General features: G+C 38.7%; 1 protein-coding gene across 4 annotated transcripts in view; it reads left to right on the forward strand.

Annotated features, from left to right (window-relative positions):
* Positions 1-2,473: 2,473 nt before the first annotated feature.
* ARHGEF28 (Rho guanine nucleotide exchange factor 28) overlaps positions 2,474-17,026 on the forward strand; it is a 62,302-nt gene continuing 47,749 nt past the window's right edge. For 2 of the 4 annotated variants that reach the window (XM_058827496.1, XM_058827495.1), the window contains exons 1-4: positions 2,474-2,606; positions 10,254-10,384; positions 12,831-13,117; positions 15,580-15,724. In XM_058827496.1, the coding sequence (XP_058683479.1) occupies positions 2,522-2,606; positions 10,254-10,384; positions 12,831-13,117; positions 15,580-15,724 (648 nt within the window). In that variant the 5' untranslated portion in view covers positions 2,474-2,521. The remainder of the gene's footprint in view (positions 2,607-10,253; positions 10,385-12,830; positions 13,118-15,579; positions 15,725-17,026) is intronic. The other 2 variants (XM_058827493.1, XM_058827494.1) reach the window with 1 other exon arrangement.

Raw genomic sequence — 17,026 nt, forward strand, 5'->3', positions numbered from 1 at the left:
AGACAAAAAAAAGATGATGAACAGCAGGAGTTTATGATCAAGGTTTTATTACTACAGAAATTTAGTTGTTTGATTCTCCAAGAATTATGTAATAGGGCTGCTGTTGAAAAACTATTAATTACTCATTTGTGTTAGAATGTTAGAAGAATGCGGCTTTTTTAAGGGAGGGAGGAGAGGCAATAACTGAGCAGTCAGTGCAAACATTTATGCAGTGTACAGAGGTCACTCAGGAAAGTAAATGTCTCGGCATGTAAAATATTTTAATGCCATTAAATACATTGGCTGCATTTCCTCATGGTGAGTGTTTTGTTCAGCTCTAGTTACCCCTCCCTGGACTAAACAGAAGTCCAGTAAGACCAATGAGAAAAGAATTCAGTTCTTTTTGCTGAATCTGTAAGTGAAAAAACCCAAATTTGCAGAAAAGGTACACAAATGGAGATATCATAGAAGGAATCAAAATTTACCATTTCTCATAATATAAAACAAAAGAATATAATATACAACAAAAGAATAAGTGATGAAATTGAAAAATGAGAAACTTTAAAACAGCTCTCTAAATTTAAACCGCCCTTTGGAACACTGCCACTTGTGCGTGTCTGAAATGAAAACTTTTATTCTGGTTAAATATACCCAATGAGCCAGACAGCACCCTTGTGTAGGGAAAATTGCTCTGTAGAGGGATAGTCTTCTCTGTTGGAGCATTTGGGAAGGGTTTACTTGTTGTGCTCTGTCCCAGCCTTTTCTCAAACCATGGCCATGGTGGGAAGCAGACGAGTGGTCTGGGTGGTGTGCAGGTGGGAGGGAGTTCGTCAGTGCCTGCGTTCCTGTATGCCCAGAGGATTTATCAGTGCAATTTGAACCTGACATTCCAGGCAGTGGAGATATTTTGAAGTGGATGCTTAAGGCATGGATTTATATCCTCCCTGTATTTCCCATTGTCTTCTGTAATTCCATGGGGCTGTTAATTATACATATAAATCAAACAAAGTCTCTGTGAGTGTCTAATATTTAAAGTGAAAGTCTAAGGCTTCCAGTGTCTGGGGTGAATTATTCTTTTCAGGCCTAACAAAGCTGGCAGAACTTCAGTTAAGGGAAGGACAGAACAATGATGCGTTTCAACTGTGTTTTATGTAATTTGTGCACTTTATGAGGGGCTTGTATAATTATTTTATCCCTGAAAATATGATGGATATTTTTCTAACGGGTTTTGAATTAAATTTGCATTTGAATTGCGTTATTTTCTTCAACAAATACATTGTTATCTCATACTGAAATGTGGATCAAAGAATCACTTGAAACATAATACAGACGTAGCGCTGCAGACCCTAGCAGCCTGAAAAATAATTGAAGTGAAGTAAGGAATGTTAACAAGCTCAAATGTCATCATCTTCCAAAACCTGACATTTAAGCTGGTCCACATTCCCCCTCCTTTATGTGGAATACAAAACCACATACATTGTGGGGTAACTAAAAGAAATGTTTGCTGGAGTTGGTTAAGAAACAGTGGACATGTTATTTTTGTATTACCTCTTGTATAGCCACATATAAGCCTGTTTGAAAAAAATGTAGTTTGTGTAGCGTAAAGATGTTGGGGGAAGGGATAATGAGCTCCTACTGAATGCTAATTGCCTATGAGTTGTTCAGGGAGACTGTGTAAGAATGGAAGATTTGTTGTAAATTAGTCACTAGCTGTATTGTGCATTGCAGTGAGGTTAGACCAGAGCTGTAAAGGTGCCAGCTCTACAAAATCCTGATGATTCACTGTCTAACTTGGTGACTCTGTGAAGGAGAAATTACTGTGCAGACTAAATATTATTAGAAAAAATGCTTCTCTAATGACAGTGTAATCTTTCTTCATGACACTTAAGCTTTAAGCTCTCTTGAGCTAGAAAGACGGGAGTGACAGATTTTGAGTGGGTTATCACTGCTTTTACAGCTGCAGCATCCTAAGGTCTGCCAAAATTATAAATGCTGAGAGGAGGGGGTATTGCTCTGGAGTGATATAGAGCCCAGCAGATTGATTAGTGCTCATATCTTGGTGTTCATCTTTGGCTTCTTTAGTTCCAGCATTTTGCCTGACCTTAATTTGGGATCTTCTAACCCCCACTTTTAACATGGAAACAAAGCTTTGTAATAGTTTATTTGCTTTTGAGAAGTATTTTCTGATTCCTTACTCGGCTCCTATTGTTTTCATTTGCATCAAAATGAAAAGGTGAGTTAATGATTCATTGGCACACAGTGACCTTTCAAATAGCTCTGGACCACGATGCAGCAGCTCAGCTCGAAGCTCTCATACTTTAACCTTCTTGCTTCTGCTTTAATATTTGCAGCCTGATCTGTCTACATGCCTGGACGCCTGAAGAGAGCAAACATTTACAGCTTCTCCCTCCCCTGTGTTTAGTGGGCAATTTGATCCTTCTTTGTCCATTCGTTTATTCCACATTACTCTTAGACTTGACTTGCTATTGAGAACAACAAAGTGCAACTTTGGGAATCTGCTCTCTGTTTATTTAGCACAAAAATGGACTCAGACTCTGATTCACCTTTTAATTACTCTTGGCCTTCCTTACCTAAAATGAGGATTCGAAGAAGGGCATCCAAACCAGGTAGAAACAGCTATCTTCTTTTAAATAACTCTTCTTTTTAAAAGACTCTTACAGCTCTGCCTTCTTTTCATTTTCTGCTTCTGTGAAGGTGGCTTTATAAAAAGCTTGTGTGAGATAGATTTTCTTTCTATCAAAAATCCACCTCAGTGTTTTTTATGCCTTTTTAGATAATGATGTTGGAATTCTTTAAGTAAAAAGAAAGTATTTTTTCTCCAGATTATGTACTGTTAATTGCAATTATTTTTATTTCTTTACTCGCTTATGTTTTTGGGTTTTTTTTCTCTTCTTGATGTATGTGTAGCTCTCACTGAGCTACTCTAACACCCTGGAGCTGCATGGCACAGCAGCAGCTGCAAAACTTCTGCTGGTTGCAGTTATTTTCATTTAGGGAGAATTTGGTAATTCAACTATGCCTTAACAGCTAACAGGTTTTGTTTGTTTTTTAAATTATGAGAAAAAATCATACCAGAATGAAGAGAAAAATCTTTTGCTTTCTGCAAAAGCAAATGAAAAGGGTCATTCACTGTCTTTGCATAGTTAGACATTACCCATCTATGTGGAGAAATCTATGGGAGGTAGGGGCTATAAATGCTGTCAGCATGAGAAAGAGGGCTTTTAAGGAGGCTCAAAGACAGTGACCAGTAAGTTTATGTAAGGAAGTGTTATGATCGGAAGCTTTAATGAGGAAAGAAAAATTTTTACTACATATAAAAGTAAAAGACTGAAGACAAAGAATGGCAAAAATATATGATTTCTAGTTCCTTTCATAGAATTGGGAGTTTCTTTGTGTTTCAGAAAGGGAAAGAAACAAATCAGAGATGTAAGATGTGTCAGTGTCTTTAAATTCAGTAAACCAAGAGAATAATTTTTACACAGACTGAGACTTTGACCTAGTTTAGAATGAAAAATGTGTACAGCGTGCACGTTTTAATGTGCAAGGCACTTCCTAAATCTTTCCTTCTTTTCCTGAGGAAATCCAATATTTTCCAACTGCACAGGAGTTTCTGCAGTGTATATGGATGCACATGCAATTTGCAGAGATGAAATGTGTTGCAAGTTGCACATGTGTTTACTCCATCTAAAAGAAGGACTCATTTTATCTGTAAATACTGTAGTTGTGCATCCTTTATTCACTTTTGTTTGGACAGATTTTTTTTTAAATAGTCCATCAGTTTTAACACACTGGATACAGATGTGGTGTTGGTATGTTACAGTATTGTAACTTGTTTTCCATCCCTGTTAGTAGTATATCAACACATGTGGCTTGTACACACAGCTGACCTTGTATGTGGGGTTATTGGAGCCAGAAGGTGCTTTTGGGTACCTGTGAATATTTCAGTGGTAAAGTTCAAGGGTTCATTTGTGCTTGGGGGATTGAAATTCTGTGTTGACGTGGTGGGAATAGTGCTTTTGCAAGGGGAGGGCAGGCTCATGATCCAAGCTCATGATCTCTTTTTTCCTGCAAATGTCTGAACATGACCAGTTGATCCTGGCATGCAGGTCTGGGGCACCTAGTTCATGGCTTCATTTCATTCCTACAGGGGTTCAGGTCTCAGTGAACAGGAGATTTGCAGTGCCTGGCAAGAAACAGTGCAGTGTTCTTCCAGCCACTCCACAAATCATGAAATCATGTACCTGTGCTGGGTGCTCCAGCTGTTCTGGACCATGAAATTTCAACTGCCACCCTTCCCCTCTGAAACATCAGGCTGTTGGTATCCAGACCTAGGGTTTCTCTCCTTGGGAGGCTGGGGAGCTGTGCAGACTGTCCTATTCTTCAGAATGGAGAGTCAAAGTTATCACACACCACTTCCCACTATATACATCAGTGTTTTCACATTTTAAGACCCAAAGTCAGTTTTCATTGCTGCTCAGGATTGCCTTTTGGACTGGGTGTGCAGCCCCTCCCTTCCCCTGGACTCCTGCAGTCTGGCAGACTTCACTTCTTTGGGACATGCATTGCAGATTGCCCCTTCCTGCTAAAGCTGCTGGGCATGGCATATTTAAAGGCTAATGAGACTATACAGAGAATGTGAACATGATTCTGTCTTAGTGATTGGACTGCGAAGAGGATCTAGGTTTTTTCCTTGCTGCAAGAGACCAAAAGTATTTATTTTGTAATTTTATGTGAAATTGTCACTAGGCACAGTCCTTACTCTGCACAGTCTTACCTGCTCAGAGACAGTGACCCTCAGCCTTTTTGGGAGCTTTAAAAACCTTCAGGGGTGCTGGGAATATCTGTCTCTGATGAGCCTGTCCTGCTACACTGAGAGGTGGGAGTTACACACCGAGTCCACTTATGCAGAGGTGTGAAGGGGACATCCCATATGGGTACATCCCATATCACGGGAGAGTAATGTTTTTGGTGTACTGATCAGTAAAATGAGACACCAGCTTATTTCTGTTTGTATATTCACTTGTGTAGTGGGTAAGGTGCCTTCTTGAGGGAGGGGGTCAGGACTGTGAATCCCATGTTGAAAACAGATACTTTCTTACAGCTCACATTTAGGTGAAAGTCAGGCTGGCAGGAGCTTTTATCCCCAGTGGCTACTTTAGGACTACATCTTGAACATGTTGGCATTATTTTCCAGCATCTATATGCCTGATCCCCCTTGTTCAGTATATAGTTAACACAGTGCTTTAGTTTCCTCTTTGTAGATTTAAGACAGTTAAATGTTCAGCTATTACAATAGCATTTCGAAGCCTACATCATTTACCTTCCATGTAGGGTTACTCTCAACTACTTGCTTAATTTAGCTGTCAGAAGTAGTTGTGCTGTCTGAGTGAAGACCTAAGACAATTAAATCCAGTTCTCTCCCTGAAATTGATTGTATGGGTCATATCTACAGATGTGCATGCCATTTCAGTTGGACCCATGCTAGGAACTTCTTTCTTAAAATACAGGCGACCTGACTTTAGAGCAGTATATCTGCAGTCCTGCATGACCCATGCACTTAGCTGCCTGTATTTTTCACTGACTTCCAATTATACATTAACCCCTGCTCAGATTGCTGGGGGTAAATGTGATGAGGTGTCTGAAAACTATTCATTGTATCTAGAGAAGGGAATTTATAATTTCTTTCCTGGCTCTTGGCTTGGTCATGTTGATGTATTTAACTGCTCTTTTGCTGTGTGTTCTCCAATGAAACAAGTTTTGATTTTTGTGAGAAAAAAAAATCAGTATTGTGTTCTTGCCATTTTCTGACACAGACCATTCAAGGCAATGCGTTTTCTTACACCAGCATAAGACATGTTTTTAATTACTGCTATGATGATGTGGGGTTTTTTTAAGTCATAGTATTTGTAGAAGCTTTTTGGCTGATGGAATGTGCAGCCTTTGCTGTGTAACTCTACAGTATTAGAGAAGATGTAGAGAACTTGTGCCTAGTTACTCTTCGGTCAAGGGCATTTATTTAACCTATGTTTGGAGATTATTCTTCCCAGCATGACATCTAAATAACACAAAATCTATCTTGACTGTTGATCGAGCAGATGGCAGAGAGCCACAAGCTCTTCTAAAGGAGACATGTCTTTATTCTTTTTCTGTGATCACAGTGTAGAGCCAGAGGGTGTTCAGTTTTGGCAGAAGGATTAGCTTGTTGAGCTGTGCTTGCTGGGCTGTTCCAGTAGCAAAGCCAATTCTCCTCTGTTCTATTCAGGTCATTCTTGCTTTAGTAAGCATCTTGAAATCCACTTCCAGTACCTTACAGAACCTAAACTCTTTTGGGGATGCCTTTGCCAGTTTGCTGGCAAAAAACAGGCAGTCCTGTTTTTTCATAAACTGTGATGATTTTTTGCATCTGCAATGTGAATAACCTTTTTGAATTCCCAGGAGAGATTGTTTGAGACATTTTATTTGAAAATGGATTTTGTTGATATTCTTCATCTTTCAGGCAAGTGCAGCCTTGCTGTGTGTTACTGCTGGTACCCAGTACAGTGAGCTGTTACCTGCTGCCATGTTAACCTGGAGGGAAGGGTCTGCTGATGGTCCTGTAAGATCCCCTGTAAGAGGGACTTGTAGCCAGCAAAGCAGGCTGGAGGCAGTTAGTGAAGCTGTAGGAATGCAGTGTGTGATTTGGACATTTGCAATGATTTTGTCACTTTTTAAACTACGTGGGCCTTTCCGGTGGAAATAAGTTACTAGCACAGTCAATATGTGATTAATATTGGTCTCCCCCACATTCAGCAAGGCTTTAAACTTCTCATGTTACAAAATTAGTTTGATGTTGCCATTCCTTCATACGTTTGAAACTGAGGGGGTGAGGGGGCAGAGTGGGAATAAAGAGGTACAGTGGGGTCATACTGCTGTTGCACTCCATGATTTTGAGGATCTTTTCCAGTGTACATAATTATATGATTCTGTGAAGCCTGGAATAATTTGTTACCATTTGAAATGCCATTGAAAATTTATTTAGTCATGTCACAACATGACTACTACTATTAATAACAGAATAACTGGAGCATCTCCAGGAAAACATATGGCATTTAATGGGAATCATTAATAAAGGTTTACAGGCCGAAGCTACTGCAGGTAGCATATTCTGTTATACTTGTATTTGCAGCATCTTTCTCCAGAATTTGTTACTTAGGTTGTTACTCTTGTACAGAATTTTAAAATAATGTAACGTGTTATTAGAAGGGGGATTTGGGTTCTTTCTGGTTTGGGATGTGCAGTCCACTAAAGTGACTCTGAAGACCCCATGTGACATCCCACCCTGAAGGGGAAGAAATCACCCAAGGTATATGCTTGTGCTCAAAATGAATGGCAAAAGCCAGAGAGTCCACAAAAACTTACAAAATTTTAGTAGTAAATTACAACGTGGCATGGAAATTATTATAAGGTATTTCCTGATGTCCTCCTGTAAGCACAGAGCAATGGGTTTTTTGTAAAGAGGTGGGTTGAAAGAGAAGAGAGAGACAGGGAGATGTATTAAAGAGGGGTAGAGAGAAAGAAAGGGAGATCACTAGTCCTGGCTTCAATGTCAATCTAGCTAGTTGGGTGTTTAGGGTCCCGGGGCTCATATACAGCCCAGCTTTGGAGGAGTATGTTTATTTAGATAGTTTTTTTTATTTTAGATAGTTTTTTTTCACTTAGCCTGGAGCTAAGTTTCTTGCTTTCTATACAAATGAGTTTTCATGTACTGTCCGATTTTCTAGACTTTTCTGGAACTGAGTCAGAGGGCTTTGGGGGTCTTGGGTGGTCTTGACCTTTCCCCTACAGTCCCTGCCTACTTCTTGACCTCATTCCTGCACTTGAGCTGCATTGTGCTGTTCTTTCTCCAGGATCCAGAAGAAGGACATTTGCCTCAGAAAAGTGCTGCCCTGCCTCTTGAGCCACATCCTATTCCTTCTCACAGCGTGTCATTACTGACAGTCCTTGGCTGGCTCTGCAGCTGTCTGTCTGTCAGTGTTTGAGACGTACACATGTGCCTTCTCATCTTGGAGGTTTCTGCACCCCAGCAGTGGGGACTGTTGCTGAAGTCAAGAAACTGACTTTTTAGGCTCAGGTTTACACCGTGATGTGGGAATCCCTGATGCCTGGGCTGTTTTTCAGGAGTGTGTATTGAGCCTTTGCCAGCCTAGCACGGGAGGTGTACACCACCCTTGCCTGCTGTACCCAGCAGGTTTATATACGAGATGGAGTGCAGGCTGGGGAAGGTAATACACATAACAAGAAGAAATGGAGAGTCTGACACGTACTTTTTTGCCTGGTTGTTGGTTTAAGACCAACCCTGGGAAAGCTTTATTTGCCACAAGAAAGTACTACCAATTTTGCCAAATCACATTTCTGTATGATATAAACTGCCAGAGTTTGATGAGCTGCTGTAGAAAACAATGCTTTTATATTATTTATAAACAAAGGCTTTGGGGTCTTGTCAGATCCCAAAGGAAATGGTTTGCAGCTTTAACAGTTCTCAATATGACAGTCACTAAAATCATGTTAAAATTCTTGCAGGACAGAGAAACAAAATAAGATGTGTAAGGATGTTTTAATAGTATGAGATCCCACATGGCCTGCCAGGATTCAAAACCAAATACTCAGAGTGTGCCATTTCTAAATGGGAATTTCCATCTTTCTCCGAGTATAGAGGCTACTGTTCTCAGGCTTTATGAGATAACATCTTAAATAAAAGCTGTGGTGTATCATTGCAGATTTGGCAGTGGTCTGGGACTTCTTTTTTTAAAAGCAACAAATGCACCAGACCTTAACAAATGCTGTTTCTAATCCAGCTGTAATTTTTCATTATGAATTTTCTTGCAGTCTAATGCCTATAAGCATCTTGGATGGGCTTTGAGCAATGTGATCTAATGAAAAATGTCCCTGGGCATGGCTGGGAGGTTGGACTTCTCTTTCAACCCAAACCATGCTATATGGCTCTGTGACTTTACAAAAGCAGTTATGTTGCTTTATTAATACAGTATAGGGAAAGTCTTTAGTGGTATCTTTTCATTTACACCTCTGTCGAAAATAAATTTCTGATGCAGCATAAAAAAGATTGAAAAAATAATATTCAATAAAAGACAAGGTCAAATTAAATTTATTGAGTGGTTTGATTTTGGGTATTTTGCTGGGTGAAATAGTTTCCTCTATCACATCATTCTTCCAGTAGTGTGTCTCCATTCACTTCCAATGGCAATGTTTGACTTACATTTTAAGGAAAACTACAACAGTGATTTCTTTTTAGCCTGTTTTCACACAGTCTACGGCAAACCTGTTTTCTGCTTTGTTAAATTTTACTTGCTTTACATTGAGAAGATAACCCAACTCCACTGCTGGACCTGGTATGTGCTCTTCATTCTTACAGCCAGCTTTAAGAGAAGTGGGCCTGCAGGATAGGATTTTTGCTGCTCAAAGGCATAGAATACACAGCCCATCCAGTCTTTTTTAGTATTTTAGTCATGAGCACGCTTTTGAAAACTAAACTCTGGATTTCTGTTAATGATTTCTGGTAAAACTGGTCAAGAGCAGATCAGATGCTATCTTCATCCTAAAAGCTCCATTCATGGATCAAGTCTTGCTTGATGGCTGTCACTCTGTAAAGGCAGTATTACTGATATTTTATTTATATCCCTTTTGCAATTTTATTGGGTTTTTTGTCTGTTTAGTTGGTTTTGTTTTAAGAACAGTAATCTGATTTCTTGGTTTAAGATTAGTATTAATGTGGCTAGGTAAATTAAGTCTGTAGAATGCTTCAGGAGAATCATTATTTGACTGCAATTGAACAGTATTTCATTTGTTTAATGTATCAGATGACAGGTATTTAACGTATAGGCAGAATCATGTATAATTCTTCTCAGCACATAAATATTGTCCTGTGTCCTTCTGCAACCACAAGTCTCTGCAAAGTTCTAGTTTAGGTGGAAAATAGAAGCTTTTGCTAACCAAGATACAGGAACATTTATTTTTAGGTACATGAATGATTCTGTGGTACCCGTGAGAGTCTTTGTCAGCTATAGGTTTCCTGGAACATATAGCAAATGTTGGGCAGTTATGAAATGAGCATGTTTTGGTGAGGTTGCACAAATATTACTCAAATTATAATGCTAAGATTTGGTGCTTAATACATAACTTTTCTATTTTTATGGTAGTATGAGAAGGAAATGGTTTGAGATTTAATGGCAAATTTCCCCTACATTTTTTTTTTCCAGAGCACAGACACTCTACCCTTGATGTTCTTAGAAAATTGAAGTCTCCCCCTACTTTCTTTGCTGCAACCAGACTTTCTTCCATGCTGAGTGGAAGTGATGAAGTATATGCAAACTGCATGGTAGTGGACCAAGTAAGCTTATATTTGAACTTCTGGCTAATTTTTCTTCATCTTCTGTTAAATTATTTGCATGATAGTAGGATCTTCTGAATCTGACAGCAGTGGTGTGCTGTCAATTCATAAAATTATAAATTAAAACCACTAATATCTTACTCTTTCCAACTATACTTTGTAACCTTTTTATGAGGTCTCCTTTAACACATTCAGTCAATTATAGGAATTATTCTCCCTAGCCTGCAGGAAGAACTCTAAGGCAGGTGTTACTGTCTCTTTTGTGTGTTTGTGAGCTAAACAGCATGTGCTTCTTTCTCAGAAACGTTTGCAGTGCTTGTGTGCACTTCAGATTTCTGAATTCTATGTTCATTCACAGCACAGACAAATTTGCTGCATAATTTAAGAAGTTAATTATAAGTTCACAGTAAAGCTTACAGACTCAACAAAAACAAGATATTGATGAAAAAATGTGAAGTTGATGTCCTACAGCTGTCATGGAACATTTTGATATTGGAGATCCTGACTAGTATTGCCATTTTTCACTTGTCACCGACACTGGAGATCACCTAAAGTGTCCATGCCAAATTATATTTTACATCATTGTGTTGCACCTGGAATCTTTCCCCCATCGTCACACTCAGATACCATAATTTAGGCTGGGGTCAGGAGTCTGACTAGTCACAACACGTGACTGTTAGGTGTGTCTAGCTAAACAGATACCAGCTCCTGGTGGTGTGTAGTAACTTTTCAGTGATGCTTTAAGTGACTGATTTATTTATTGATTTGTAACCTGCTCTGTGTTCTCCCTGGTCTGAAAGTTGGAATTTAGGAGTAAGAAATTATCAGATAATGTTAGAAGTCTGAGATTTTATTTTTTTCCCCCTTTCTTTGCCTCCTGCCTGCCCCAAACCCATTCCCTGAAACACTTCACTCACTGCATCCACTTCCGATTCAGTTCATGTGACAGCTGAGATGGAAGTTTAAGTCAGAGGCTGAGTGTGTTCAAAATGGACTGAAGAGATGTAATAGGTATTACAGATGACTGTAAGAGATGAATGTATGTAATAATGACCCATGAGTGAGCAGCTGTCAGGGGACTATAAAGTACAGTCTTTGAACTCTCGATTTGAGCAATATCGAGATTGGAAGGACAGAGCTGCAGAACTGCATCTCCATTACAGATGGAGATGTTACCCCAGCGTATTGCTCAGGGGGCCTTCAGCTTGGATTGCTAACCATTGCTCAGTCTGTGGCCACATTCAACTTTTTAAAATTGCTGATTGGGGCCAAATTCTCCCTCAAGCACCACTCAGCAGGAGCCAGAGTGGCTGCTGGAGAAGGTCCCTCTGGTGCTGAGGAGGAACACTGCCCAGACAGGAATAACTTTCAGGGAGGAACAGCTGCATAAGACCTGGGAAAAGCATTTTACCTTCCTGCATGTCATGTGCACAGTGCAGCAGAAGTATTTCCAGACTTGCATGTGCTGTGTCTTTGAATGCAAATGTGGGCTGCTGTAAAAATGCCAGCAGTTCTTCCTGTCTTTTACTAAGAAAAACAAAATGAGGATGGAGATGAAAGCACATCTCAAGAGGAATTGGAAAAGAGGAACTCAGCAATCAGAAAGACCAGGGCTTTGGAGATACTTGCAATTCTTCCTTTATTCTTGCTTTTATACAGGTGCTTTTTGAAATTGAGTGTTTTAATTGGCAATGTGACTTTTCAATATTATTCAGTATCTAATTACATGACTGTTGCCTCTAGATAAATGACTAACAGTGAACTGTATCGTAGTATCTTCTGACGAGTCAACAGGAATTCAAATAATTATTTATGACTAGAGTCTAAATCCTCATCCCTGTACCTGAGAAAATAGAATTCCCAAATCCATTCCTGTCTTTGTGCAGAAGGAGAGGTTCTTCAGGCCCTAAATTGCTTAATGGCAAAACGTAAGAGTCCTTTCCCTTCCTCCCCGTGAGAAACTCTGTTCCAGGTCATGTATATTTATCTCAAAGCTTAGGAAACTGGTGCTGAAAAATTAAAAGTGCATGATGTATAGGCTGATTTTTCCAAATTAAATTGCACAATTTGATGCAATGAATTCTCTTCCATATGTCTTTCACGCTAATGTATTACGCATATTTTTTGCTCAACTCAAGGGTAGTTTTTAATAAAATCTATAAATATATGTATCAGTACATTTAATAAAAGGTATAAATATGAATGAGAAATTCAGTAGACTTGGAAATACCAATTCATTGCTGATCTAATTAGGGAAAAAAAATAATGCAAAGTCTAGAATCTCTTAGTCACATACATTGCCTTAAATTCATGTGGTGTAGAAAGTTATAGGAAAAAAACTCACAAAACATATAGTCATAAATAAAATGGCAAACTTCTTAGGTCCTTGCTTCTTGATAATATGTCTTGTTGTTGCCTCTTACCAGCACTCATTTTTTACCTGCAGGCTGGAGACTTAAAGGCTAGCTATGTTCATGGAGATGGTGTCAGCAGTAAAATGTGTCTAAATCCCACCAACTCAATCCCAATGGCTAAGAGCTCTTCCTCTTCCTCCCTTGAGGGGAGTGATCAATTTATGTATCTCCCAAATGAAGAAAGTCAGAAGCCAGTAAAAAAAGAAGAAAATGCCATTTCAGCTTCTCAACTGTATGGAGCAGATTCATATCTTCCATTCAAGACCCGTGGATTTATTAAGGATCGGGGCCAGCTTTATGCTGACAGGAAAAGAAGAAGGTATGGAATTGACTTGATGCTATGGCCAGAATAAGGATTTTTTATAACCACCTTTTGTTTAAAAAGGTGAAGCAGAATCTGAATATTATTAGGGTGAAAACTCTGTTTTTCATCACTAATATTTATTGTAGATTATTAAACAAATTATTAAATCTGTTTTCATAAAATAGCCATGAAGACATTTTTAACACATAAAAGTGTCTTCTCAGTAAATGTATTTTGAATGTAAGTGGATAATTTTGTACCTTTATAAAAAGTATGCAAATACTCTTTACAAAATAAAGCAAAAATTATCAGGTCTTCACTGTCACTGCCATTGTGGCATTTTTGACAGACAGCAGAATTTCGCTATGGTTCTCCTGTTATATTTTCTGTTAAGAAAATAATCAAAAATCCGTTGAAGTCTCTGGGAATCTTTCAAGTCTTTAAATAAGCCTGTAGAAGGACTGTGTTATTCCTGATTGCTTAGGTATTTCTTATCTCAAAAGATTCATTGCAGAGTATAGCTGCACTGTTTTCAGACTATTTTCTTCTCCATTGCTGGTATGCAAGGTTTGCTGCCATTTGTCTGAAGACCCTTCTCCAAATGGCTTCAGAAATGCAGAGAATTTTTAAGACGGAACTGCAATTTTGGTAATTAAAAATAGGTTTCTAACAATTAATTTTAAAATTAAACAATTTAACAATTAATTTCCTTGATGAAGAGGTTCTACCGCTTCTCTGAATAAATGAGATTCCTTCTTACACAGAAAGAAATCTGAATCTTGCTTCCACCTTTGAAGGGTATTAGGACTAATTGGAGGTAGAGCATCAGACCTATGTAGAAACAGTAAGGAGGAAAAGGGTCAGGCAATTATCATTTAAAGTGGGCAATAACATTTTCTCTACCTTAATTTTGACTTTCTTATGCAACTATGAAGTCCCACTAGGAGAAATCCTTAACACAAATAACATAATAAATGTCAGACAAAGTTTTTCTTTCACAATCCTTTTTTTGGTGTTTTTGTTTGTATTTTTGTTTGTTCTCTTGCTAACGGTAGGAATGTCATGTAGAATACTATAATCTTCCTCTAGTCAGAAACATTTTTATCCTGTATATTTTCAGATAGTCCCACCCTTTTTAGGACCTTGATTAAGCACCTGTATGAGAACTTCAGGAGTGTATATAAATTTTCAGAGACATGTGACTTGCCTTAATATGTCATATGACATATATAAGTGATCCAGATTTTACACATAAAATAAGACTAGTAGTATGTAATTCCATTTTTGAACCAGCTTTTTATGTCTGAAAAGTTCCCTGGAGAAGTCGCCGCAGTAAGTCATGGATACTTGTCTGTTGACATAAATATGTATTGCTTTTTTCTGTTTTAACGTGTAACAGTAACTGATAATGTATTAATATAACTTGTTTCTGAGATGTCATGTGGGCTATTACTCAGAAACATTGCAAAATATTGTCTCCAGAACTGTAATAAGGAAGTAGTTTCAGACAGTAGCGATAGATTTGTGCTTCAAAAAAGTAGTGGTGTGTGAAGGAATTTTTGTGCTATTATCCCTGGTAGGAACTCTGGCTATTTAGAAATACCACACATAATTTAAAGTTTTATGTTGTAAGGCTGGAATGTTATTGCGAGCAGTCAACCATTCCTTCCAGTCACTCTGATGAAGAGACCATGAACTTGCTCTTGCAGGTAACAGGGTTCATCCTGGAAAAATATGGTACTGCTGAGCAACCTGAGTGCTCTCTTGCTCAGGAACCCTTGCCAATAAAATAATCTTTACGTGTTTGACATATTGATTTAGCCAGAGATTTTTCAGTCTGCTTGTTGCTCTCTATGTTTTTAAATGTTTATCTTTAGAACTGGACCTTATAAACTATTTCAAGACCCTCCTTGATCTCTTCTTGGTGTTTTTCTCTTCCATCTTCCATCATGAAGTCACAGATGTAGATGAAAATATGTCTGCAGGCAGCCATGTGGTATCTTCCAAAGGCACACATGCACATAATACCCATCTACACCCATTTGACTTGATACTGACATCTGAGGTAGTTCTCTCAGTTCCACTTACTGTGTCAGCTCTCCTTTTCTCCTTTGTAGCGAAACATGTTTATGCGTGGAACACGAACTCTCATTTTTTGGGAGATGCTGAACATGTGTCTAAAAGTCTTGATCCAGAGATGTCTGGCTGTGGTGGGAGTGTGCGTGATCATGGGTGATGTGGATGTCTGCGCTGCAGATCTGTGAGACTGCGCCAGAGGGGTCCTGGAAAAAGGACCGAGAACCTTGACCAGGTGACTGCAGACCTGAGAGAGGCCTCAGGGCATGGTTTACCTGACACAATCGTGGCATTATGTCACTGTTCAGAGGATTCAGCTGAATTTTTGCTTATTGCGCTAAGGTTGAAGTAAATTTCTATGAGGAATTCAGGGAAGTTAAAGACTTTGTTGTCTTCTTCAGTTCAAGTCTCGATAACCTTGAAGCAGACATTGGAAGTGGAGGTGTGTCAGACAGATCCCATGTTCACTACCCTTCCCTCAGCTCTTCAGAGGCCATGGCTTCTAGCAGAGACGGACCGGACTTACCTACCAGTCTGCAGCCCACGGTATTTGATTCTGTCTTGGTTTTAATTGTTTTCCTTTTAAGTAAATCGCTGAAACTATGCAAGAAACATCTAAATCTGAAGGGGAAAGATTAGTTCCCAGTTGGCAGTGCTAGCTTCTCTAGAGACCAGGCACATTGAGTTGTGAAGCTGGAACTCCCCGGGTGTGGCTGGGCTGGGAAGCAGCCATGGAAAGTACATATCCCTCAGAGATTTGCCTCAGCTTTAAAAAACACACCATTTACCAGAAGGGTTTCAAGGGAAGTATTTCAGGTCCAGTGAATAAGCATTTTTTAACCAAAATATATTTAGTGAGAAAATGTTTAACTAACTCTAGTTATGTGAAAGAGTAAATGCTTTGTAAAGTGTAAAACTGGCCTGCTGCCTGTTTCAAAACAATTTCTAAACTCAGGGAAATTCAGTTGGGGTGTTCACTGATCAGTGTAAATATCTTTGCTATGGTTTTCTGAAATATCCTGCTCTACATTAATTTTCATTAGACCATGGTGCCATTTCTGAGATCTTCAGTCACATACACAGAATTATTTCTTGTTTGCAGAGATTCTTTACGGTTTTTTAGATGCACTTGTTGCCACTGTAGAATTTTATCTGGCCTTCAGCAAATGATTATATGAAGGGAGAAAAAGAGTTCAGCACAAACATGAATTCTGGTAGGGTTAATTTAAAAAACAATAAGGTACGCACTTTACAGGAGTTTTAGGAATAGTCTATATGACGTATAGATGATATCTCAAAAATTAGGGGATTTCCTTTCAAGTCTTACTGTTGAGATATTTGGTAACTGGAAAATGTTTTCAAATACAATACTGATGAAAAAAGCAAAAAACAACATAAAGAAAAGAGAAAGAGATCAACCCCTTTCTCTGGAAACTCTGACATCAGTAATTACTAAAGGTATGGCCAAAGTCTTCATGAAATGTTCTTGAAGTATTAAAGCACTAAGATTAATCCCTTTCTTGGTAAAAGAAGATAGCTTGGTCATCAGAAGTAATAGCCAACAATACTGTGTGGATGTCACCTGTTACCAAACTGGAGAAGAATATAAGCTTTCTTTTAGTCTCTTAGTCTGATTTGCACCCACAACTTATTTCCTGTAGCATACAAAAATTTATCATGGTGGAAGTATGACAGACTTCCTAAAAATTCAGATAAAGTTGTCAAAAAATTCAACTTGAAGCCAAGAAAATTATACGAGTGGTCAGCTGTTCCTGATTTATTTTGCTTCTGTTGCTGATGCAACCAATTGCGTCATCAAAATGACACAAGATTTTGTTTGCTGAAATT

Source organism: Poecile atricapillus, chromosome Z, assembly GCF_030490865.1.
Source record: "Poecile atricapillus isolate bPoeAtr1 chromosome Z, bPoeAtr1.hap1, whole genome shotgun sequence".
Classification (NCBI taxonomy): Eukaryota; Metazoa; Chordata; class Aves; order Passeriformes; family Paridae; genus Poecile; species Poecile atricapillus.